The sequence below is a fragment of the Drosophila simulans genome, chromosome 2R, assembly GCF_016746395.2.
Source record: "Drosophila simulans strain w501 chromosome 2R, Prin_Dsim_3.1, whole genome shotgun sequence".
In the NCBI taxonomy this organism is placed as follows: domain Eukaryota; kingdom Metazoa; phylum Arthropoda; class Insecta; order Diptera; family Drosophilidae; genus Drosophila; species Drosophila simulans.
Window position 1 is genome coordinate 17,035,734 of NC_052521.2, and position 25,139 is coordinate 17,060,872.

At 42.7% G+C, this 25,139-nt stretch overlaps 2 protein-coding genes across 3 annotated transcripts; one reads left to right on the forward strand and one right to left on the reverse strand.

Moving 5' to 3' along the window:
- Window positions 1–8,855: 8,855 nt before the first annotated feature.
- LOC6735320 (general odorant-binding protein 56d) lies at window positions 8,856–12,763 on the forward strand. 2 transcript variants are annotated; one of them, XM_016168530.3, is made up of 2 exons: window positions 8,856–9,325; window positions 12,372–12,763. In XM_016168530.3, exons 1-2 carry the CDS (start codon window positions 9,299–9,301, stop codon window positions 12,732–12,734), a joined length of 390 nt encoding a protein of 129 aa, XP_016028659.1. In that variant the 5' UTR covers window positions 8,856–9,298; the 3' UTR covers window positions 12,735–12,763. The 2 variants fall into 2 exon arrangements, with proteins under 2 accessions (XP_016028659.1, XP_002082271.1); XM_002082235.4 differs by lacking the exon at window positions 8,856–9,325 and adding an exon at window positions 12,219–12,313.
- A 10,131-nt stretch (window positions 12,764–22,894) lies between these two features.
- On the reverse strand, window positions 22,895–24,931 carry LOC27206604. The gene is made up of 2 exons (XM_016181511.3): window positions 24,484–24,931; window positions 22,895–24,424 (listed from the first exon to the last, which is right to left on the reverse strand). The coding sequence occupies exons 1-2, from the start codon at window positions 24,856–24,858 to the stop codon at window positions 22,964–22,966; spliced, it is 1,836 nt and encodes a 611-aa protein (XP_016028660.1). The 5' UTR covers window positions 24,859–24,931; the 3' UTR covers window positions 22,895–22,963.
- Between the last annotated feature and the right edge of the window lie 208 nt (window positions 24,932–25,139).

Genomic DNA, 25,139 nt, shown 5'->3' on the forward strand with positions numbered 1-25,139 from the left:
CCGAGTGGTCTTTAAGTAAAACCCACTTTGTGGCCAGCGCGCCGCAAAGAAAAAGTTGCCACAAACGGACGTACGTCGGCAATTTCAATTTGGTTCTAAGCACCTTTGACTGATGGTTGGGTTTTGGGGCTTGATGTGGGGTTTCTGGGTGATTATTGAGTTGTTGCCGATAAGCTGGCCATCGTAATGAGCCCCTTCCCCCAACACGGTTCTGTTCCTTCATCATGCAACACTTCAAAGGGCTAATCAGAGCTGGCACTGGCCTGAAATTCAAAACGCAGGCCGACGACCACCCGACGACTGCTTCCATTGTCTGGCACTTGAAGAACCTGCACGAAAATATTTAATTACCGCAGAGAGTCAAAATTAATTATGACAGCTGTCAGCTGAGTGTGCCAGACCGAAGACCAAAACCAAGCCAAACCAAAGCTCGGTTCACAATGGCAGGTGGTGGTGGAAGATGAAGCGTACAGGCCAGGCCCAAATGGATGGATTCCAGCGCTGAAGGGAGCGACAATGACCACGCTGAATGGAGATGATGAAGTGGGTCAGGCAGACCAAAAGTGACAACTGGTCGACTGGAAGAGATGTTAACCCCGGCGTGGGCAGTCCACTCAGATGGCCTCTGAAGAATTGAGCCGAAGTCTCGCATTCGAAAGGTTAACGAATTCTGAATTACAGGTGTTTCTGATTTCAGTGTTTAAAAGGGCTTCTTAGCTCCTTAGTTGATTTCTTTGAATTCGAATCCATCAATGCATTTTCTAGCTGCAAGTATTGTATTTATTAGGTGCAATAATAATTATAGGTATTTAAAAAGATATACATTTTATTTCATATGAATTATTTACTATTTTCTGTCAAGGCCTCAGAATCAAAATGAGCAACTAAGAAAGGTAAGTGATACACACTACTTTGATTTATAAACCCAAAATGGCTTTATTCATTATTATTTCCTCATTAATATAATTGTAATCGCTTACAGTCTTGAATCTAGGTCACTGCAATCTGACCTTTCTCCAACTGCCAGCTTAAGTCCCCCAATCTGGGAATCCATCTGTCAGCCCGGCCATTCATGACGCATTTGCAGCTAGATTATGCGACATTCTCTGCGCCCAATTGTCGTGCATAATATCGAAATATGTATGTTGGCTGATAAGCCCTCGGCTCCATAGCCATGTGTCCATGTGTCCATGACTGGCCGCTTAGTTGGACAGCCAAATGGCAATTAACGCGCCAAGTCAAATGCAACTGTTAGCCAAGGTTCTGTGTTCTGGGATGGGGTGGGATGAATATGCCTACATATGGCTTATGCCTATGATCCGGGAGTCGGTGGGTCGGTTGGGCATTTGGAAAACGACAGGAATGTGTGTGTGCAGGGCTCTCCGCTGAGGGCCTCTCAACGAAATTAAGTCATTATTTTAATACGCGGCGTCACTTGGCCGCCGTCGTCGAGCTCTCCGCTTGATATATGAGCGATGTTTTGTATGCATAATTTCATTATAATGTACTACGCACTCCGCCTTGAGTGTGGGTCCCATTCCCTATCTGGAATGACTGGACACACTCATATACGTATATAGTTATTTATATATAGGTGCAGAGGATGGTGGCTGTCCGCACGGCTGGCCGGCGATTATAAATGGATGTCTGTTAAGTGCGCAAATCGCCAGCGAAGCGTGGGCGAGCTCAGCTCAATTCAGTCCGGCTCAGAATAGTTGGATAGTTGGGCGTGTGCCACGCCCACGGGCCAAACAGAGGCAGCTGCAATGCGGGTGCATCCCCCTCCAACCCCTCATCCACTTTCCCAGTGTGTTTGACTTCCGTTTAGGTTTAGGTTCGCGCCCAAAGACCATCGTTTTGGGCATTTGCATTTGTCTCCTACCGAACCTGGCATCTATCCAAATATACACTGAGAAAAAACGAGCAGTTTTCATTAATCGCATAAGCCGGATGAAAAATAATTACATTTTTTTACATATATATTTTAAATATTTTTTATTCGACTGTAAGTTAAGTTGTTAGAACTCTGGTACCCATCACAACTATTTTTCTTCAGTGGAATTTCTATCTTACCGTATTTCCCAGCTCTATTCAACGCCCACGCATTGCTCAATTATTCCGAACGACCCGGTTCTACCTGTCTCTGCGTTTTGTGCGTAATTATGATAAGAAAAGGTTTTACTTAGGCCAACCCCCGCCCCCGACGGTGCCACGCCTCCTGACCGTACGCACTGCCGCCTCGAACCTTTTGCCAGCCTATTATTTTCGTTGACTACCGTTGCTCGCGTTCTTTTTGTTCTTTTTGTTGGCTCATAATGATAAACTACCTCCTTTCGCTGGCGTACTTGGCTTTTGTTGTTTTTGTTTGAAATTGACATGGTAATTAACCCGCAACGCTCAACTTTGCCCAACAAACTCGACTCCAAAGTTCTGGGCACAGGTGTGTGTGTTTGTGTGTGTGTGTTAGCCCGTCTGTCTGGGCCATATGTGCGTATGCCTCTTCCTTTAATTAATCAAATACCGGGGCTCAATTTTGTTAATTTCGCTAGTGACATTTAAAAATTGCTTTGGCTTAATGATTTAAATAATTTGACAATATATAAAAATTAGCGATAGCAATTTGAGGCATATTTGGTAGCCGGCTATAAAAGGAGAGGAGCTATTTTAATGAGTTACTAACTCTTTTAACACTGACTTTGTACACCCTTTAGGGAGAATAATTTGCTATTCAAAATCATAGTAAATTTTGCACTGAAAATTTCTGGGAAATTCCATAAAAAATGTGAAAAAAATGTTTGCAACAAAGTCTTTCAAATCTAATTTAGCAATCGAACTAAGCCACAGCGCAATCTACAAAAAATACATTTTATTCAAATGCGGAACATATAAAGCATAATTTAATAAATTAATGGACAGAATATGTATTCAACTGTGAATTCTGCGCTCAGCGTGGGCCACTGATTTCCACTTGTGATATTTAAATCACCGAGAACGAAACCAGAGCCCTAGAGGAGAAAAAACAGAAATAGATACAGATACAGATACGGCGACAACAATGTTGATTTTATTAATTGGATTTGCGCTCTGGGATTTTTCGAAAGTGTTATATTGTTTGTCGTGCTGTTTGTATTACGAATTTGATTAATATTTGTCGGGGTCGCGGTGAACCTGTCGTTTGTATGTTTGCTGTCACGCCGCCTGCTAAACAAATAAAATTTTAATTTTTCTACCACAGGGGGTCAATTTTGTTTCAATTTGGTCGTGCTTGTTGTCGACTCGAGCTGGTGACCCATCCTAACTTATGCATGACCATCTTGGCCAGCGGATATGGCTCATCCACTTCCAAATGGCGCCAGTTTCGGTGGCCTGGAGTTTGGAGCTTCCTCCCCGGTGCGTAAAGAGCAGCATTTTTGATTTTATTGAGGTGTCACAAAGCACAGGGCCAAACAACTCTGTTGAAAAATTGAATCCGGATTGGAATTGAGTTTTCAGACCCTTCGGAATATGGTTTATTTTTATGGAGCACTCTGCCCCCCTGCGAGTCGTTCGTTGAGGCGCCGAAATCGTAATCAAAAGCATAAAAGAATTTTAAAAACAGCGTTCTGAACCGTTTTAATTGCTCTCCAGTTGGGTGAAGAAATCGTAGATGGCAAATGAAAAGCGAAGAAACGGGAAGAAAAGCAGACGACAGCAATTATCAATTGTGTTCCTCTGAAAGTGCCATAAATTCTTGAATATAATAAACCACTTTATTTATGATACCAAGCAGCTGATTCCTGAATCCGTTTGGGTTAAAGTGTGGCTTTCGTAATTCTTTGGATACCCAAGTGGGAGTCGCTCGTGATCGACGGAGCCTTCCTTGGGGCAAACTCGACTGATGAAACCCGATAGGTGCCATCCACGTCCACCATCGAACATTTTCCTCGCCCGCCCTGACATAAATGAATAACAAATTTAAAACAAATATATTTCTGTTCGAATCCGCACGACCCATCATCAATCACAGCCCGAAAGTATTTTGCTGTCTCTCTGCGTTTTGTGTCATTCCCAGGTCTTCGTTCATAATTATTTGGATTTTTTCTTCTCTGCGGCATTGCTTCGTTTTAATTATTTGCCTGACTTGCAGAGGCATAAATATTCCAATAAAGCTATGTGGCTTTTTGGCACGCGATGTTGCCTGGCTTTTAGCCGACTTCGTTCATCGTTTTTGGTTTCTATATTTCTCTGTTTTTTTTTTTTCGTTTTCCAGCTGGGTTTCCACAAATGTCAAGCCCTTTGCCTAGATATTGGGTCAATATGCCAGTTGTTTGCATGTTTCGTGTGGCCCGAGACATGCATTAATTATGTAGATAACTGGCGACTGCGACTGCACGGTGCCCCAAAAGCCCCAAAATCCGAGTCGAAACCAAACCAGTTGCCCCCAAACCAAATCATATGCAGAACTGGTGACCCAAACACACATAGTACGGCTGCCTGGTAGTCGTACACAGAAATAAATGGTATCGGAAACCAAACTACAACGAAATATGTATTTCAACAAAAATTAAATAGTTCCCTACGTACAACTCCTCTGTGCAAAAAGGCGTTAAAAATAAATATGATGTAAAAAAACTACATATTTTATATTTAACTACCAGCTCTATTTTTCTGTGAATAAATTTTTATTTGTTTATATGTTGTGTTTGCTAGATCGTTTAGGTGTCGGACATTTTTGTGGCAATGCGGCACGTCAGATTCGAAAGTTCAGCGACCAGAATCCGGAGGTGTTGCACCCAAAGTCCACACACGGATTGCCAAATCATGATTTGCTAAATGCCAGTTCAATTGCAGTTGCAGTGTGGAAAAGCAGTAAAATCTAACAAAGTGCGACACAAAACACGGATTTTATTAATTACCTTAAACATAAACAGCCGTTGTATCTACATTTGTTGAGCAAATAAATTACTAAGTTATCTTTTCTCGGCTTCGGCGGGTTAGGGAAAATTTATGTGACTGCAACGACATGTTTTATGCAAATCTATTAGCTGAATTATGTTTTCATTTTGTGTGAGCCGAAAATGCCGATTGAGATTTTCACCCAATCGACCATAGAGCTTAAGATGCAGGTCGATGTTTTGTTTTCCAATAAAGTGAAAATTATTTGAATATTTTTCACTTTCCAATCTCGGCATTCGAAGAAACTGAGAGGCGAGACGATAATATTTCACTTTAAATTCGAAAATAGCGATGTTGATTTGGTTTTTACTTTAACACTATAATTAAATTTCTTGGGTGGGTTTTCAACCATGGGAAAATGACTCCAGTTAAAGCAGAGACCCTACTTATTAGCATTCCCTTCGAAATACAAAAGATTAAGTTGATTTAATGGCAAAGAACTAATTTGTTTTATTGTTCTTGGGCATATTCCTTCAACGAGCACAGAGAAAAGTGTAAATCAAATTTAATCTTGACGGAAGCAAAGCATTAATCTCGAGCCTGACGTAATTAGATTTTATGTCGGTTATTTCAGAGTTTTTCTCTGCGGTTGCCGTCAATTGAGAGTTTTATTCTCGTGTTCTGCTTAATTTTCTATCACATCCAAACAGCGAGGCAATAAACAGAAACGAACGAGAGTTGGCAGAGCAATTAAGCAAAAATCAAAGCCAAATCAAAGTGCATGGCAATTGTCGCAGAATGGGGCTTAAACATGGATGAAGCTGGATTTGGCCGGGATGGGAGACCGACTGGAAGATTGCCATTAACTCGTGGAGCATTTAAAGCTGTTGGGTGGATTTGATGTTTATGTGAAAGCGCATTAAGTGTGGGATCCAACTATCCAATGGGGGAAATCCGAGAGCGTCCTACCAATTCATTTTGGCATCATCAAGCAAAACAGAGCCAACAAAGTCAGAACGATTATCTTAATTTAATTGTCTTTTATTTATGTCAGCCATGGCATTTATTTAGCCAAATGGATTTGCCAGCAAAACAACAAGCTACTGCATATTTATGGGTCTACACTGGAGTTGGATCCCCCAATTCTGGAAGGAGTATGTGCGTGTGGGAAACAGCCAACTGTCGCCTCCAGGGCCCACTTCCTTTGAAGCTCGTAAATAAGCCTTGTGCGATAAACCGGCATTAGAAATTGACAAATTCAACTACCATCCTCCACATACTGCCGCTGCCTCGTCTTGACTTATGTAAATTCACCCCAAAAAACCCCGCGCATTGTATTTCAATGCCCGCCAATAATCATAAAAACTAATTAATGTGCATCGCCACCCGATTTTGTTACAAGTGCGTAGACACAGAACTTGGCTCGTATAATTAACGTCCCAAGTTTCGGGGAAAGCTCTTGGCAACCCGATATGGCCCTTGCCATTTTCCAGACGTCCTCCGTTTTGTTTTTGCTTATTTTGCGCTCGATTAGCAGATAGCCAGTGAAATTAGTAAATGAAGCTGCAATCTCGAAGGCCATTTATATATTTTTTTCGGTTCTGTCTCTGTCAAGATTGTCAGTATTATGGAGTTGGAGTTACCAAAGTTTCCTTCTTGTCTACTTATGACCATAATCAAATTGGTGGCTGTATGTCGGCTTTGGCCAAGCGAGCGGGATGAATCATTCATTGGATTGCAAAGGGGATAATCTCTTTGTTTTTTTCCAGAAAACAAAATAAATTAACGGAAAATAAAATCAGGGAGTTCATGGAAATGGTAAGTCGCTTTGAGGCATTTTAATTAAATTGTAAACTTTGTTTGGATTCCATATCTATAGATATATATATCTATATATATATCTTCCATAAGTAAAGCAAAAAAAAAACCTATTTTTTTTTTTACTTTTCCACATATTCAATTAATACATATCTTAATCATAACTAATATGGCTTTGGCAACCTCTACATCAAATGTAACTACACTCGAGCCACTGATGGGTTTTATTTTGCATTTATATTTATTACACACAAAGAGTCCTTGGATTTGTGATGGCTTACGTTTGATCTTCAATTTTCCAGACCAACAGCACGAGAGCCAATTAAAAAACGGCCACAGGACACAAAACACCGGACGGAAGGACAATTCCTGCTTAGCATGCAGCGGCAGGACAATAATATATCAGTGAGCCCAACTGTCAGTTTGGACCGTTTATTGGGGATTTTAATTTGAGGCAAACATGACAAAAACATCGATAACAATTTTCGGACGTCTCTGTCCCGAAAAGGGAATCCCAACTTGTCGCAGTTGGTTGCCCATTTTGAGCCGGACTTTGCCCCGAAAAGTGGGTGGATTCGATGTAAGATGATTGCGCGTGTTTCGATTCCTTGGACTTCGGGCTCGCCGCTGGAAGTCGAGATGTCAAAAAGAGAAAAATGTTTGACAAATAAACAGTTGCGAACGGCCAAATTGCCTACAGTTATTGTTTTGCCGTCTTGGCTTGGCAGAGAACCTTCTCGTTTATGATGTCCCCGGGCACTTTTGACCTTTTTTTTTTTTGCTAGGAATCGCATCGTCTTGTGAATGCGAATGTATATATTCTTGTTATCACATCATTTTCCCCGATACCTGTCAATGTTTTTTATGCCATTTGTGAAAAATAAAAGTGTGCCTGGTCCGCCTTTGGGCAGTTTTTAGGGTCACCGAGGTCTGGTGACCTGTCGTTAGCTTATCTCGGGTCTACATCGCGCAAGGTGCTAATGTGACAGCTACTTTTACTCGACTGCGGCTCATTAGTCGGCTCTGCAAATATTTCATAATTCATTTCCATTTCGACCGCACAGTCATTTATTTAAGAGCTTTCCGGTATTCGTCACTTGCGGCTTCGATGATGATATATTGCCAAATCGAACTCTCTGATGAGATGCGGTTGCCAACCAAGTGGAATGCCCCTTGAAATTGGTTAATCTTCGTTGTGGGCAATTAAATAATGATTTAATACAACCACGAAGATTAATAGATAGATTATTTTGGGTGGAAAAGTCATCATGATTTTGGTAACATTTATGTTTATGGCTTAAACATTTTTTAAGGATATATAAAATCCAAAAAATTTCATATTTATAGGATTTAGTATTCTAACTATAAAGTTCGTAAAATATTTCTATAGCTAACCAATTATGATATCTTTAAAGGTAATTATAAGGTATCATCCAACTTTGACTTTAAGCATTTAATAAGTTATAATCTTATGCATTTGATTTGCCATACTCCTTTTCTTCAGAATATTTCTTCGACTTCTTATAAAACTAAATCGCGCCAAAAGCATTCCTAACTTGATTAAGCTTCCGTTAATTTGTGGATACGATTCGAGCAGTGAGGAACTGCTTATTGTCTGGGTTAATAAACGGTTTCAGACTGAACCCTTTCGGCTTACTTCTTTATCAACTGCTCTAGTTGTCCTTTGGCAACGACAAACTGCGCTTAAACTTTCTGGTTTTTGTTATGCCAGGGAACCAACGCGGCTCAAACTCCTCGAGTTCGGTTGGAAAATATGGCCCATGGCTATAATTACTATATGTATGGCTGCGCCGGCTTCTGCGGCGTCTGCAACATTTATAAGTTTATCGTCTGATTGCCGTCGTCCGTCGACCTGGATGGGACCGGATTTGGATTGGTTCGACTTGGTTGGGTTTTGAGGGGGACTCCAGAGGAGCGGCTGCTGGAGAAGGGCTTTTTGTGTCTGTCGTGTTGCGTGTCCTTTGTGCATTTAACGGCTATTCGAAGGCTAAGGCAAACGCAGGCCTGCCTATAAATTAACTAAATTGTTGCAAAATTGTTTGTGGAAATGACGAAATTATTATAAATGCCCGGCTAACCAAAAAGCGATCTAAGCGAAGTCAATAAACTGACACCACAGCAGGCTGTTCATTTAATAAACATTCATATGACTTCCACCGCTGCTCTCCCTTGTTCGCTCGTTAATTTGTGAATAATTACACATAATTTGCTTAAAATAAGCCAGCAGACAAATTTTTCCGCATGCTAACCTGGCGGGAAAAGCGAAAAAAAAAGAGGAAAGCCCAACGACGAAAATACTCAAATTATTTATGCATATATATGTGGGGTTGCGAGGCCACAAAATTATGCATTACAAAAGCGGTTAAGTCCTTTCGGAAGCCGGCCATAACACCTCCGCACAGGATTCAGGACTCAGGATGGGCTGGCAAGGCAGACATGACTCCGGGGCAGAGCCATATTCATATGCATGTTGCTCCGATAATAATGATAAAGGAAAAGTTTTCCAGACAGCGCCGCTAGTGGGAATGCCTCACCTTCAACTTCAACTTCTGCATCGGACTCGCCCACAGGATATACACACGTTATGGTTGTGTGCGTGCAAAGGACTCAGGTAATTACCGTGTTTGGGGTTGCTTTTTTGGGGGTGTTCCGGTATGGGTTATAGGGTTGGGGCCCAGCTTGCTGGGGTTCGGCCGTTTTATGCATAAATTTTCGGCTAAGAAAGGCGCGTGCCAAATCAGTGTTTACACTTTTATTTGTTTTGCGGTTGGTTTGAGCGGGAAGTAAAATAAGGAGTTCGGGGTTAGCTGAAGACATCACTTTTCCGAGCAGAGCAGCCCCGGAAGGGGCTGATATTTTTGAGTAATGTCTGAATTAAAGCTCAATCGTTTTGGGGAAAGAATAAACTTTTGGGCGTTTGACAGGGGGTAGTAAAAAGAAGTGTTAATTTGGCAGCACACCATAATAAAGACTGCAAGATTTCTATATTTTTCTTTAAAAACATACAATTAAAAAAATACATATTTTAAGGAATATGTTTAAAACGTATGTATCTTAAATGTTCCTGCTACAACTTTTCTTCAAAGAAATTAGGTTGATAAGTAAGGTTACAAGATGAGTTAATATTCCAGCTTGCAACCCCTTGGACGTTCTTCATCCCCAGCAGAAAAAAATGCCTTTGGGAGAATGTCGATTGGAGAAATGGGCGACAGGTCCCAAAGCAGTTCGGCAAATTGATGCCCCTTGGAAAGGACTCTCCTGCAATTTCAGTTGGGCGATGCAAATTCGAATGCTATCTCAATTCGGTCTGGTTTGGTGGAGAACCGCCACCTGGAGAAAGGACTTCGGGAAGAAAACTCACCCCGTTACTGAAAACCTGGGCTATAATTTGTGGGCTTTGCCTGCCCGGAGGGCGTCTTATTTATAGCGGGGCTTTAATATCAATGTAAGCCTTCTCCACCCACACTTTGTACTTATTGATACAAGTTGGCTTTGACTTCCGGGCTTTTTATTTCCACCTGTGCGAGGGTTGTGGTTCGGTTTGGTTAAGAGTATAAGTACCGCGGAGTATATATCTTGTATGGGCGCATTTTTGTGGTTATAATCGGATTTTATTGCAAATTAACGAGCAACCCTCGCCCTTCCCCGAGAAGTTTACCCACCCCTCCTCAATGGGTATAATATTTCAAGCGCTCTGTAAGTCCTTTTGCCGCTGTTGTCTTTAGCTTTGGTTATTTATACGATTTTTATTACCTTCATTCGGCCAGAGCTGCTGTCTCGTTCTGAATCCCAGTCCCATTTCGATCCTTTGGTTGTTAGGCAGGTGTTCTCCTCATTTCTCCCCGCCCAAAGCCACTTCATTATCCTGGTGGAAAAGTTGCTCCTTACTCCTAACTGGCTCTTTATTAGCCCTACTTTTCGTCGAGTTGCATTTATTATTATGTGAATTTTGGTATTTTCTCGATATTAATTTGTTGCTCCTGCCGCGTGTTCCTTTTAGTGGCCTCTCAATATTCATTAGTGCTTTGATTTGTTATGGTTTCCCCTTGGCTTTTAGCCCCCAGTCCCATTCCGTCTCATCCGTTCACTCTTTGATATCAGTTTTTGTGTTGTTTTTATTGCCACGAGTGTTTTGATTACTGTGCAGAGAGGTTCGTTTCACTGCGATTGTGTGATTTGAATTTGGGCCTCTGTTATTACGCCAGCGAAAAACGACAACAAGTTGAACTAGTTTTGGCGGCAGCTGCTAGACACCCAGAGTTTTCATATTTTTCAGATTTTTTTTACTCCAACAGGGTGTTTTCATTTGAATAGGTGACTTGCTTGAAATTAAGCCCAGAAAAAAACAATTTAATTGTTGGTAAGTATGTATTCAAATAATATGTAAAGGATTGGAAGGCTTTATTTATGTTAAACGATTTTTTTAAATAAAGTGTTTGAGAAGGAAAATCAGTAAAATTTTTACATTTTTTTAACCAACTTTAATCTTAATGGATTCAAGTTGGAAGAGTATTTATCAGAGTATTATCATATTTATCATACAGCAATACTGAAACCTGGATTTTCGGTGGCCAGGCGTTGGTCGCCGTTGATTTTCATTTAATTACCGAACCAAATTTCCGACACTTTAAACGATGGCGGCATAAAATAATTGCAAGTGCTGAAAACATTAAGAAACCGGATTGCAGCTTCAGGTTGGGCCTCAGCTCGAGTTTCAGTTTCAGTTTAAGTTGCAGTTGCAGTTGCATTTGCCACAACACTCCACTCCGGTTTGTTAGCCAGCTCGATCGTTCGTTGGCTTTTGAGTTTCAGGCGCGACTTTCGTTTTCGTTTTTGCTTTTGCTATGCTGCTGCCGTGCTGCTGCTGTGCAGCCGCTTTTGCTGCCAATTGTAATTGAATTTTGTGTTGTCGGCAAAGTGGCAACCGTCAGGCAACAGCGGCAGCAGAATGGCCAACAACCGACAGCAAAAAGGAAGCAATTTCAGGCTAAATTTAGTTTAAATGCCTACCCCTTCGCTCTCAACTGACTGACTGACTGACTGGCGACTTTTTTGCAGGAATATGCCTCCTGCTCTACAGTGTGTGCTCGCTTTTAGAGCCGAGCGGCTGCCGGCTGGAATTATGCTTACTTTGGAATTCAATTAACTTGAATTTGTTGCAGTGGCGCGACGTGATTTCATTTTTCCCGATGCACTTTTCAAAGCACCAGTTTGTTGCGCGATGATTGTGTTTTATGGAAGCTAATGAGTGGTGCCTCCATTCGGGTATCTCGATTTCAACGATTACCGAAAGACTTTTGTCTCAGAAATTATCGTTGCTAAAAATATTTATAGTTGTATCTTTCCACACTCAGTTAAAACAAAACTGTTCTGGGTTGATACCTACCTACCGTCTTTGAAAACCAAAATTAATACGGTAATCAAACCGTTGTTTTTTAAGCTAGCATATCTAAATGATTTTTTGTTATTTAGCAAAAGCTTTATTAACTAAATAGTATTGACAGGGGATACATGTACATATGAGCTACCCTGCTTAAAAATGATCTTTTTCGGCTGCTGTGCATTATTGGTAGTCGTCGGTACTTTACCAACATGTTTCGTATGTGCATTTATTATATTATTAAAAATACTTTGTAACTACTTGGTATATTCACCAGGTACAAGCAGGACCCATTAAGGATCAATGCATGGCGGCGGCGGGCATCACAGCACAAGATGTTGCGAATCGTCATGAGACAGACGACCCTGGCCATAGTGTCAAGTGCTTTTTCCGCTGCTTTCTGGAAAACATTGGCATTATCGCCGATAACGAGATGATACCTGGTGCTTTTGACCGAGTTCTAGGTCATATAGTTACCGTGGAAGCCGTAGAGCGAATGGAAGCGACGTGTAATATGATTAGGAGCGAGACAACCGATGATGAGTCTTGTGAATTCGCCTGGGAAATCTCCGAGTGCTACGAAGGAGTGAGATTGTCAGATGTTAAGAATGGCCGAAGAACTAGAATCCACAAAGGATAAAATATGTATTTGAAGAAATCAAAATACTACTTCAGCTAGTGTATTTTTTATAGCAACAACAACACTTCGATTACTAGGAAAATAAGATGGAAAATGTTTTTTAATTGGTGGTCAAACGTGCTTTGCATCCACTCATTCAAATTGGAAAATTTCGCTTCCATATGGGGAAAGCTCCAATGCGCCCTTTAATCGATTCCGCTTGTAATTCCGTAAAGTGTAACTGCAAACTGTTCGCCCCACATCCAACTTCTGTGTATTTTTAGGGAGTATAATCCGAGCACATGGAAGGATGACTGCGAATCGAGTCCAGACTGAAATTGTTTGTTGTTGACGCTCGAGCTTAGAGCTCATTACAATTTTCAAGTACATTTGCGCTGATAGTTACACAGAACCAAACCAAACCAACTTCCATGTGCGCCATGCAGACAGACCAGCCCTTGAAACATATACTATGCAAATATAGCACAGATACGGAAAACTGCACTCCACTGAAGGAGGAAATCCGTGAGGGGAAATGTGGGTAAAATCCAGACCCTCCAGCGGGGCAAACTGTTGGCCAGGCACAAATGTCTGCTGACCATTAAATTCACTTCACTTCATTTAAATCTGAAGCATTGCTTGGCGAGACTTCTGCGGACATCCCAGGGCCATGCCTGTTGGTAAAAGTTTTTCAATAACACAAGAAAATTCATCGAGGAGGTGGCTGGCTGACAACTGCAAATAATAGCTTGGCCCTCTAAGGACATTGAAACATTCACACTGTGATGCCCTCCTTTCAGATTGAGAACATAAGATCTGGAATCAGGGCCTTATACAGCTTGGGCTTTTATCAGATTGACATAAATATAATAATAAGAAATGTAGATACCTGTAGGAATGTTTGAAAGGAGATGAGCAAGTTTATTTACTATGGGTACAAGATTCATTGAAATCTAATTTATTACAATATATTACATATACTTCAGTATAAAGCATTCATTGTTCGACTTGTTGCTTAATTCACATAAGTTTTATTTAGACAAGTGTTCGCTGACGTTGGCAACTTTCGATGTGCCACTCGGCAGGCCTCCTCCACTTGAAATTCGGGTACCGAATAGAGTCGGTATCACCCCCTAATTTGCTCTGACTTTGATGCATCTATACTAAAATGCAGCTGGGTTACACCGGTCCATTTAGTACCGTTCGTCGAATCGGTTTCATTTGCGACCTGCATGTCCTGGAATGCAAATTGCTCCTGGTCGGCAGACGATTCTCCGTTTTGGGCGCCCAAATGTCCCATGTCCTGCCCCGAAAACCGCAAAATCAAATTGATTTTGTCTACTCAAGCCGGGACATGAGTCCTCTGTCCTGGCATCTCACTGAACTATACTCAGAATGCAGACGGCGCAAATTTTCATTACGCATCTGGAGCTCTGCTCATATGGCATTACGCATACGACCCATTGTCCTTGGCCGGACAATTGAGTTGCAAGCATTGTTTGGACACTGGGCATTGGATGTATGCATGTAAACATAATCAGTATTTGCAAATAGAGAAGTGCATATCAACATGGAATGGATTGGAGTTGAGGTAAACTCCCGACAACTAATGCCATTGCAGCAGAATGGTATGGTGATGAGGTGTGCGGGTTATGGGCTTATAGTCCGATTACGACTGTGTAGGGTCTCGACCAAAATATTCCACAACTGTGCAATCCCAGTAATGTTTGATTGTAATCAATCTTATCTAACCGAAATATTTCTAGCTCAGCATAAGCGCAAGAAGCTTAATTGGATAGCGCTCACCAATTATGTAGCCTCTGAAATTTGGCAGCGTTTCCAAACCAGCGTTTGCCCTGAGGCAGCAATTACCAAATTGCTTCGGACAGCCGCAGTTCAACGGCAAAAGATCCAATGCGATGCGATCCAGGTCCACCAGCTGCTTCCTTTTCCCCGGCCCTCTGCGCAAAATAAAAACAGTTTGTTCAACTCAATGGAGAAGATGCGATGACAAGTCGGGCGACAATCGAGCTCTCACAAAACCCGGACTCAATGGGGAACAAATGACAAATTTTTAATGCCTCACGAAACAAAACGCTGATAAGATCAGCGGCTGCCGCACAAACAAGACAAAGCGAAAAAACCCCGAACAAAGCGCTGCGAATCCCAAGCCCTGGAAATAATAAAAAAACACAAAAAACAAACAAACAAACGGATGACAACGCTTCGAGGACGAGGATCTCAAGATCTCGGTGCGCTGATTTGGGAATTAAACACGCGCGAATAGGAATCAATGACGGACTACCTGCTCATTTGGGATCGCTGCAGGAACCTGGATAAATGGATGGATAGATGGATGGATGGATAGCTGGTCGGATGGTTATTATGGCAGACAGACGGCGCACGGTCGAACACACATTTGAGATTTTTGTCAACAGGATTCGGGATACCATAGGGCGTGCAGAAATAAAATTAGTAGAATACGCTAAGCACTCAAGTCGCTAGAAAAGAAAAACATTTTGAAAGGACAAACACACTTGAAACGCGAGCAGGACCGAACCAAATCATCGGGGGTAGCTGGTGGTCCTTGCACGGGTAGTTGTCATCATTTGTTGATTTTCCTTCGTCGCGCTGCCTTGTAAAAAATCCTTTAAGTGCACTCCAGAGCACAATGCACTCGCCTCCGACGGCCGAGTGTCCCATCTTTAGTAGGTTCCGCTCCACGACTCTTGGTTCAGCCATCCATTGTAAACGGCATGCCTCGTCATCTCATCTTATCTACAGGGATTACACGGCCCGATTCGTATCTTAAGACCCTGGATTAGTTGATATTTAAATCGATGCTCGAGCTACACATTTATTCTATCTATTTCTATAAATGCAGAAAATATTTGATGAAGTAATATAAACATTTTTATACTCTTTGGCATTCTTGATAGTTTATTTGAAAATGGGTCTTATCTTGTTAACATATAACCAAAATCTTCCGTAGCTCATACTAAATATTTTAATCCATAATGTAATGCATTTCCCTGGCGCCAAAATGCTCCTTTCGATGCCCAGCTAATTTACAATTTCAATGTCACGCTTTGAGCAAGTGACGATAAATTCGCACTACTGGAAAGGGCCAGATTCTGGAGGGGATCTGGAGGGAGTCGCCACGCATCGCTGGCTTCTTGCACTTAGTGAAATTACATGGCTGCCAGGACTTGTTGATTGCCCCGCTGTTGCTCTGTTGGCTAAATTTAGCATTATTAAAAAATTAAGCTGACAACATTCCGTTGTCACCCAGAGAGACCGACGCACAAACAACAGGAGCAGGAGCCGAGACTATCGAAATGGGGATATCTGTTGAGGCAGTGAGGGGATGGAGGCACAGAAGTGCGTGCGTCATGTGGCAGGGTCTTCGGACCGCCCGACACTTACTTTAATTTCTAGGTGCCGTCGCAGTCGGGGTAACATGCCTCAGACTTCACTGTACTGCGGCCACATGCCTCCTTCTTGGCCCTCCGACTGATTAATTGTATTTCGGTTTTTTCGAGTTATGAGCAAGGCCAGAGACGCACGCTAAATTAAGTGAAATTTTTCATCCACATTTAATTACGCTAATGATCTGGGAGTAGGTTCCACTCCAAGAGCATTTGCCAGTTGCTACTTATTAATCGGAGGGTGGCACGTGTTCCCGAAAAGGCAAACTACTCCAGCAGCTGCCAGACTATGGGGAATTTACTTCACTTTCGGGCTGTTTATACTTACCTCCACCCACCTCTTTGGAATCCAAAGACCCAGTGTCTCGACCCAGACGTGATTACCAGTCGCTGGCGTAGTGAAAAGTACACGAGTTGTAAGTCAAACTGACACTGAAGATTATGGTTTATGTCGACAAAGTTGACACGTTGTTTATCAAAAATGCAAGTCAAGGACTTTGTGTCCGCCGGAGGAGTCGTGAGCTAGTCGAGAACAACAACTCTGTGTTGACGGATGCATGGCAAGTGCAAGACAAAGGCCCAGACCTTTGGATCCAGAACCAGCAGAAATGCACAACTGCAGATCCCACTGCATCCAACCAACACCCCACAAGGGCCAACAAACAGAGGAAACAAACCGTCAGATAAGCGTGGACTTTCGGTAGTGGGGATTTTCCGAGGGGGATTGTACACTGCTAGCTTGTAGTGCGTGTGTCTTACAAACTGTTGTAATTAATTTCGTTTCTTCGCGCCGGGATGCGTCAAATGCAGTCGAGATAATGCCAAGTCGGAGTGCATTATGTTCTGCTTAAAGTCGTTATAAATCAGAGATGCAATCTGTGGACACATGAGTGATTATCTGTGTCCCGATCGATGGGTACGAATGTGTATTTTAATGAAGAAAATTATTTCCCTAAGTTACTTTATTTATTTTGAAGTGTGCAAATTAATAATAATCTTTTAAAGTGCGGAAATAAGACTACATTGTTGAGATTTTATAACTTATCTTAACCAATATATTATAATAGACTCTTATCCACCCTGTTCGAAAAGTTGATAAGGTCATTATATAAAGTTTCGGGACATCCATTCGCTTTCATCTGCGGTAAATGATAATGGGAAGCAAATCGCATGACGACCATTTAGATGACATAACCGATAAACTGTAAATTGCCAACAAAAAAACTGAAAAGTTTGTGCCACACACATTAACATTAACCTATCTGCGTGCGTATCGGCGGCATTTTCTCTTGTCTGGGACCCATTTAGGCGACCACGCCCACCTCCCGCCACTCTACGCCCCCAAAAAGCCAGTCAATCAGCGCCAACGAGCATGTGAGCCAGGCCAAAAATAAGATTCGGGAAAGGAGCCTTTCCACTTCGCTGACTTATTTCGTAGACGTTCTTTTCGCTGGCTAGGATTTCTTTCCTTTTTTTAGTTATATACGTTAAATAACTCCCCGTTGCGTGGAAAACTTTGTTTACGGCAATAAAAAAGTTTTCTTAAAATATACAAAATAAACTCGAGTCCGGCTGCGGAAGACAGAAGCTGAGTGCCGAGAGCTGAGAGCCGAAAAGGATGTTCAACCTTTTGGGAGCTCTTCCCGGGCGCAAATGTAATATTTGCTAATTTTATGTGAATTCGGAAAGTTTCGCTGCCGGTCGGGGGAAATGGGGAAATAATCCTCACGAGTAAACGCAAATCTGGCGCATTTATGGCTATAAAATTTTCTCGGAATGCACAAATGCCTTGAGAATCAGTTTTTAGCCAAAAAACACACAACAGAAAAGAACGAAAAAAAAAAAAAAACAAAAAATAAAGATAACGCAAGCCCCTTACACAGGTCTAATGTATGGGATTATCCCTAAACAAAGCAAACAAACGGCAGCAACTCACTGAGAGCGCTGGCAAATCAATTTTACATATCGCACACTCACACATCCTTCGACACGACGAGGTCCTGGCTTATCCTTTCGCATGGAAATGGAAATGGAGTGCCGCCTGCCTAGCGCGAACTTGAGGAAAACAATAAACTTTCGCCCGGCATCTAATATAAAAGGTGAAAATCTTTTCGAAAGCTTCCAAAGGTTTTTGGCCCCATCTCCCCACAAAACATTGGGCTTCGAGCAGCAGCAGCTGGCAGCGGCCCATAAATGTGGTTAAATGTAAAAGTTTTTGCATCTTTTGGATGAGCGTGCGGTGTTTGTACAAAGTTCATGGCATCCCAGCTGGTTGGGATGCATACGAAATCAGTGGAATGAGGATGGTGATAATGGCATCCACTGATCACCGCACAAATTCTACAAAGTATTCGGTGTATCCAACATAAGCCCCTTCCCGGTTAATTATGAATGATTCTTTTCGAAGACTTTGGGTCAGGAACGCACTTAAAGCAACTGCAACTGTAACCGCACCGTAAACTGTTTGAAAAGTCTTTTTTAAATAACCCGCGGCAAGAAAATGCAGAGAAATAAATATGCATACAAAAAATTAAGAAATTATTGTAAATTATTAAAATACTACTACGTACTAACCTACGAAAAATATATTAAATATGAAAATCGTGTTAGCTTGTCTTTAGTTGTCTGGATTTTCTCCCTTTAGATTAATTGCAATTTGTGTGATTTCTTCCAGTGCATCTTGGTATTGCCAAGTGAGCCCTGGCCATCGAAACAAGGCCGTTGCGTGCCAGTTAAGAGCCCGAAATCAAGGGGTTAATGCATATGCCACACACTCACTGTGGAACTGCCATGGAAAATTATCTATCTGCGGCCCATCCCATCGCATTACCAAATGCTGCAGCCTGAAATACTGTAAAATGTTCCCAAACATTTCGTTGGCCCATGCTAATTATGGCCAGTAAATTAGCTGGCGCGACCTTCGAGTTTTTCGATAATAAGTCAGAGTATGTCGGTTTTGATTGATTAATTCAAATCGAACTGGGCCATGAATTGAATTTTTAATGGCACCATAATTTGGCAGCAATTAAGAGTGGAAAGGGTTATGGGGTTTGACGTTTGATTCAATATGGTTAGCTCTTGTGTGGTTCATAGTATTTAAAATCATAGTGGAATATTTTTTTTGGGTTTTCTAAAGGGCATTCCCGCTTCTACATTTTCCACTTCAAAACATTTCATTGTTAAATTTTTGGAGACTCCAGCTCAATCAAGTTGACACTAACACATGTCTGGCACTAAGTGTTGGCCCCCTTTCCATCCGAAAAAAATGGGGGAAAAGCCTCTATTAATAGCGCATTAATTGATGATTATGTCGGTGGAAAGCGTCGTTGACAAACTACGTATCTGATGGATACATGCAGTTTGAAAACGCCCGTGAACGTTGCCATTAATCAAACCGTAGCTGCTGATTTTCGAAGAGCTTTGCTGCGGTTAAATATTTTGAGCGGCAACACATGTTGCCAGTGTCATAAGCCCAATGATTTGTCTTCGGTGAGTGTGTGTGTTAGCCAAGCCGCAGCGACAGGCTTTGCAACATGCAACACTCTCAACTTTCAACTATTTAACGCCACAAAAACAACAGAAAAAGGCTGCGAAGTGCAAGTACTTTGAGTACTACGAGTATCTCGGCATCGCACTCGCAACTGCATTCGATAGATACTCGCAACCACAAACAAGCTGCAGTTTCGTAGAGCCAGATGTTATGGATAACTCGAGGGCTGTAGCCGGAGCTGTGGGCGTGGCATTGTGCGTTCTGCGGCTTTGGGGTCTCGGTTTTCTGGCTTTCTGTTCGTTCGGGTACGGATTTTGCGTAAAAGTTTTTGAAACATTCGCGCAACTATGGCAAGCATTTTCGTATTCAAAAACTAGTTGGGCTGTCAGCATTCATCTGCTGGTTAGATAAATGCTAGTACTTATATAGAATTGCGGAAGCCAAAGTTTCGCCAGCAACTTTATGGGTATTTATTGATTTTAAAAATAGTTGCGAGCGAGTTGGCCTGATTGATGGTTTGCATAGTTGCCGGTAGAACTCTTTGCCTCTGTATTATGGCGAGTGGATTCGTGAGATTTGGATGAGCCCAATGAAATGGGAAGTGATCAAAATGTTGTTTTGTTTCGAGAGTTTGTTTGCCAGCAAATAGTTAAAGTTTTGGTGGTGCATTTCATTGTAGTCGGCCAATTCGAATTGCTAACTCCCGGTAATGGCGGCTTTGGAGTCTCCAATTCGATCTGAATATCAATCTAGTGTGTGTTGTTTTCGCCAAGTGGCAGCTTTCCCCGGAATTGGACCAGCCTAATGCCATTGTGGCAGTTGGAGCTGCTGCACTTGCCCCCCCCCGGCAATTACTGGCAACATATGCATTACGCTTCCCACCTTCGCATATTGGCCAGGTAGTTCTCCTTGGCCAAAAACTTTCGCCGAAATCCGTTCGGGTAAAAGTGAGGCTGCCGGCATTGGCCAGAAGTCTTTCGGGGGCAGCAGCCAAACATTTGCCGAGACACGACTCCAAATTAACACGTAAATTGCAGCGGGTTAACACGCGTTCGAGTGCAGTTGGAAAGTGTTGCCAATCCAAATGCCCTGTTTCCGCTTCAGATTTAGTTAAAGTCTTTGTACATGCAGAGGGAGCAATAATATCAAATATGAAAATTAGATAGAAATTTGTACGTTATTTAAGAAAACCATAAAATGATTGTTTTTTCATCTGTTATGCATATACAATTCTATTATTGCATATTGATATTCAAAAACTTTTTATAACAACCATATATGCTCGACTCCTTTCCAATTTAATTATTAATTATATGACACAGTGAAGGAAGCTTTCTTATCAAAGCAATTAATTCAACACGTATAATATCTGTTTTTTGCGATACACTATAATATTGACCCTCTCTTAACACCATTTTTTTGCTGAATGTACCCCTGTCTTAGCCTCGTTAAAGACTGCTCGCTTGGTCGAATGACTAGCGGGCCTTGTTACAATTAATTGCATATGCCGGCCAACATTTTTGCATACCGGCAACATGGTGCAGTTAACAATAAATTAGCGTTTAAAATGCAATGGCGGACCCCTTCGCCGATACCAAGTTTCTGGGCTCTTGGACTTGGGCTCGTTAGCCCTACAAGATCACGCAGGCGACGTCAGACGATCAATCAAGAAAGCCGGTAATGTCTACCCATCGCTACACGATAGTTTAGCTGAATAGCGCAATTAATTAGTTTCGTGTTAATGAGCAATGCGCATCATCCCGTGGTCATAACAAGGGTTCCAGACACTCCAGTGCTGCGCACTCGATGCGACCAGGAATTTTTTAATGGCCTTCTGCAGAGCGAACTAGAAATTTATGGCCATCGGACAGGCCTGGCAACGATGAAGACTCACTTAAAGTTTATGGAAGCCAAGGGATCCTGCACTCAAAGTTAACGATTTGTTGTGCTAAGACAAAAGAGAAGTGTTGAGACTACAGCGAACTTTTAGCTTCTGTTGAAAGTTACACTGAGAGTAAAGATCAAACATGATCCTAAAAGCATATTTTACATATTGTATTCAAACGTATTATATATTTATTTCTTCCTGTGTGAAACACTCACATTGCTGCTCTGACTTATGAGGATTCACGTTCCGAGTCATTAGAGGCCGACGTTTTACTTTACTTTTGTGGCTGGCGGTATCAACCTCATATTGGATCGAATAAAACACAATATTCGAGGCCTCAGCCAGCTTTTACCCTTTTATTATTGTTCCCTGATAGGCTTCAAAACACCACTCCGACCCCCAAAAGGGATGTCAAAAGTTATGAGCAAACAATTTTCTGCTTAAAAGCGTCTGTCACAAAACTTTCGAGCGCCCCTTGTCAAGCCAAACAAATCCTGTATTGTGCCGCCCATGTCGAGCAATACTTTTCACAATTTGTCTGTAATTACGACAGCCGGAAAAGTTCGGTAGCTCCTGGGTTTTTCCGTACTCCTCTCTTGCTTCAAAAATGAAATTCCTACGTGATTTGATTGTAACGAGCTTTGGCCATGGCACCGCCAACGATCGACAATGCAAATACCGCGTATGTATCCTATTCGGTAAATTAATGCTTCACCCGATGCCGACCATTGTGGGGCGTGGCACCCCCTATTATATGTAACACACAATGCGAAATATCGTGTGTCAGAAATCAGGAATTGATTCAGTCCCTGATTTCTATTGTGGGTCCTTCGAAAACGTTTTGTCGGCGATGCGTGTTGTATAATGTTTCGCATAGTTTTGCAGCTGAAGTGGTTCGATTTGATATACCAGCCCCTCCCTTTGGATCCTTTCAGCATGTTGTTGGCGACAAAGCAAACAGTTTCCATTTTCAAGGGACAGGGACCCTCCCCTACTCGCTTTTCCAACTGACCGTTTTTGCTTTATAATTTGACAATCAATTGACAGTTCGTTGGGTAAACAGAGAAACACAAATGCAAACACGCACTCGCCAAGCGCAGAAATATGCAACAAAGCCCTTGACAATAAAAATATGGAATAAAATATCAAATAACTTCGCAAAACTATTGGAGAGCAAATTGCGTTGGCCAACTTCGATTTCCCCATGACATTAGTTAAGTGCCGGAAACAAAGTGCTTGTGTGCGCAGCTGGGGTTACAAATACAACCTTTGAGCTGTCATTCAATCGGCAAAACTATGGTTTTTAACCGATTATATAAAATATGAGATTTTTACAATATCAATCTAAACTACGAGTAACCGGTATAAAAACTCATTGACACAGCACAAGAACACTATATTTGTATATACGTTTAGCTCCCATCTCAAGATTCAATAATATTTCCTATCGAAATCTTAAGCCTATGATGTCCAAGATATCTTCCTTGGTAAGCTTGTCCTCCTCCGCTTTTTGAGGGACTGGTGGAGGCTTTGAGGGAGCTGGAGTCGGAGCTGGTTTGTTTGGCAGGACAGGAGCCTTGGGTAGGGGAGCTGCCGGCGGAACAGTTGAAGCTCGCTTGGAGTGATGTTGTTCCTTGACCGTAACCTGAAAATTGCTCTTGGGCTTTTCGCCCATAACCACTACGAGTGGTGGCTTAGTCTCATCACTAGAATGGCTGCTCGATGGGGGCTTTACCCAGCAGCGATAGGTTCCTAAGGATACGCCAGGAGGCGGTGGCTTGGACAGCAGATCCTCACTTTCACTATCTTCCTCCGTTTGCGGCCTCTCCTCCTTTGGATGGGACTTGTCCACCAGCTCTTCTTTGATCCTAAATGGCGTCAAGTAGGTGAAGAGGTGCGGATAGGCATGCTGCTTTAGCTCGCAGCTGCAGCCGCACTGGAAGTCCTCCTCCTCTTCCTTCTCTTCGTTCTCATGCTCTTCCACTTCCAATAGCTGTTCCTTTGCCTCTAGTCGGGCAATCCTTTCGACACTGCTTCCACGGAATGGAGCCACGTAGCAAAAGTCCGTGTCCTGGTCCTCCACTCCAAACTTGGATAAATTCTCGCCCTGATCCTCCTCATCGTCTCCGTCATCAAACTCCGGCTGACAAGTGCACACTTGGCAGGTGCAGGTGCATTCCGAGTCGCAGGACAGATCATCCTTGGGACATGGAGGACACACCACTTCCAGGGGTGGAAAGGGCACCCGGTGCTCCGGGAACTTATCGTCCTCCTCGGTGTAGAGCAACCAACGGCAGATGTACGGTCCCTGGCTGCATTCCGCTGTTATCTCCGGCGATTCCCGGGCTTCACCAGGTGCCCGGCAACATCTCAGGTGCGGGCAGTTGCACCTAGTCTTGCTAACAGTGGTGGTGCTACTGCCCTTCCGTGGAGTTTGCATTTGGGAAATAGGCTGGTCGGCCTTTTTCAGAATGTGATTGTGTCGTGATGAGGCAGTACTAACCGCTGCCGAAGGTTTTTGCGTCCCTCCTCGAGTGGAAATCTTTGAGGGAGCACTACTTACGGCCATATTGTACCTGCCGTAGAGCACCTCCACTTGCGCCGTGGCGGAGGAAGGAGTTTTGGAAGGTGCCTGTGACATGGGGGCCATATGCTGTCCACACGTACAGGTCACGTTATCCGCCCAGAGGATTCGCTTCTTCAGGACATCGAATAGGTTTTTGTAGACACACTCGATCCGTTCCTCGAACTGCAGCTCCTCGGAGTACATGAGTCCAGCCAAGGCGGCGTGGATCTGCGCCGTGCGGCGAGCGGCGTGCAACCAGAGGCACTCCATCTCGTGGCTCATCTTGTCCGCCAGGCAAATGTAGCGACGCCCCTCTATTCCGGTGCCAAAGTAAAAGGCCTACGAATACCATAACCATAATTGCAAAATGATATGGTATAAGCTAAAATTCGACCTACCTTGAATGCTCTTTTTACAATAGAGTAAGCCATCTGGGCATCCATTCGGGACATCTGCGCCTCGTGAGCCAACCCGTGCAGGAAACTCTCTTTGGCGAATCGTTTTCGAGGCACTCGGTCGATCCTCTGGACGATCTCTTCGTAGTGCTGCAGAGATCTCTTGATGACCCCAGCGGCTCGCTTGACCTCCCAGGGACGGAGACCGCAGATCCTCATTACCTTCATTACGCTGTCCGTGACATCCGCAATGTCCAGGAGGTGGTATTCCGCCTGCAGCTCCCTGTTACTCTCCCCGCAGTCCTTGTGATCTGGTTGGTGGCAAGGACATTTTGGCGGAAGTGGCGGCAAAGTCTTCGTTGATTCAATTTCAAACATTTGGGCTGAATTTTGGATTTATGAATTAAAAATATGGGTAACTGTTCGTTTGTCAGCTGGAAGAAAGGTGGATTTAATATTCTTAATACGTGAGCACGTACTTAGATTAAATATCAGGTTACAGTTTTCACTTTATTGAATATTTTAAATAGTTAATGAACGCATTCCATACATTTAATACTCGTGTGGTTCATTACGGCCTCTCAGTACGGACCAAAACACCTGTCGCTGGGATTCCTCCCAGAGGACAGATATCCCGGACAAGTGCGCCGCTGCATTTC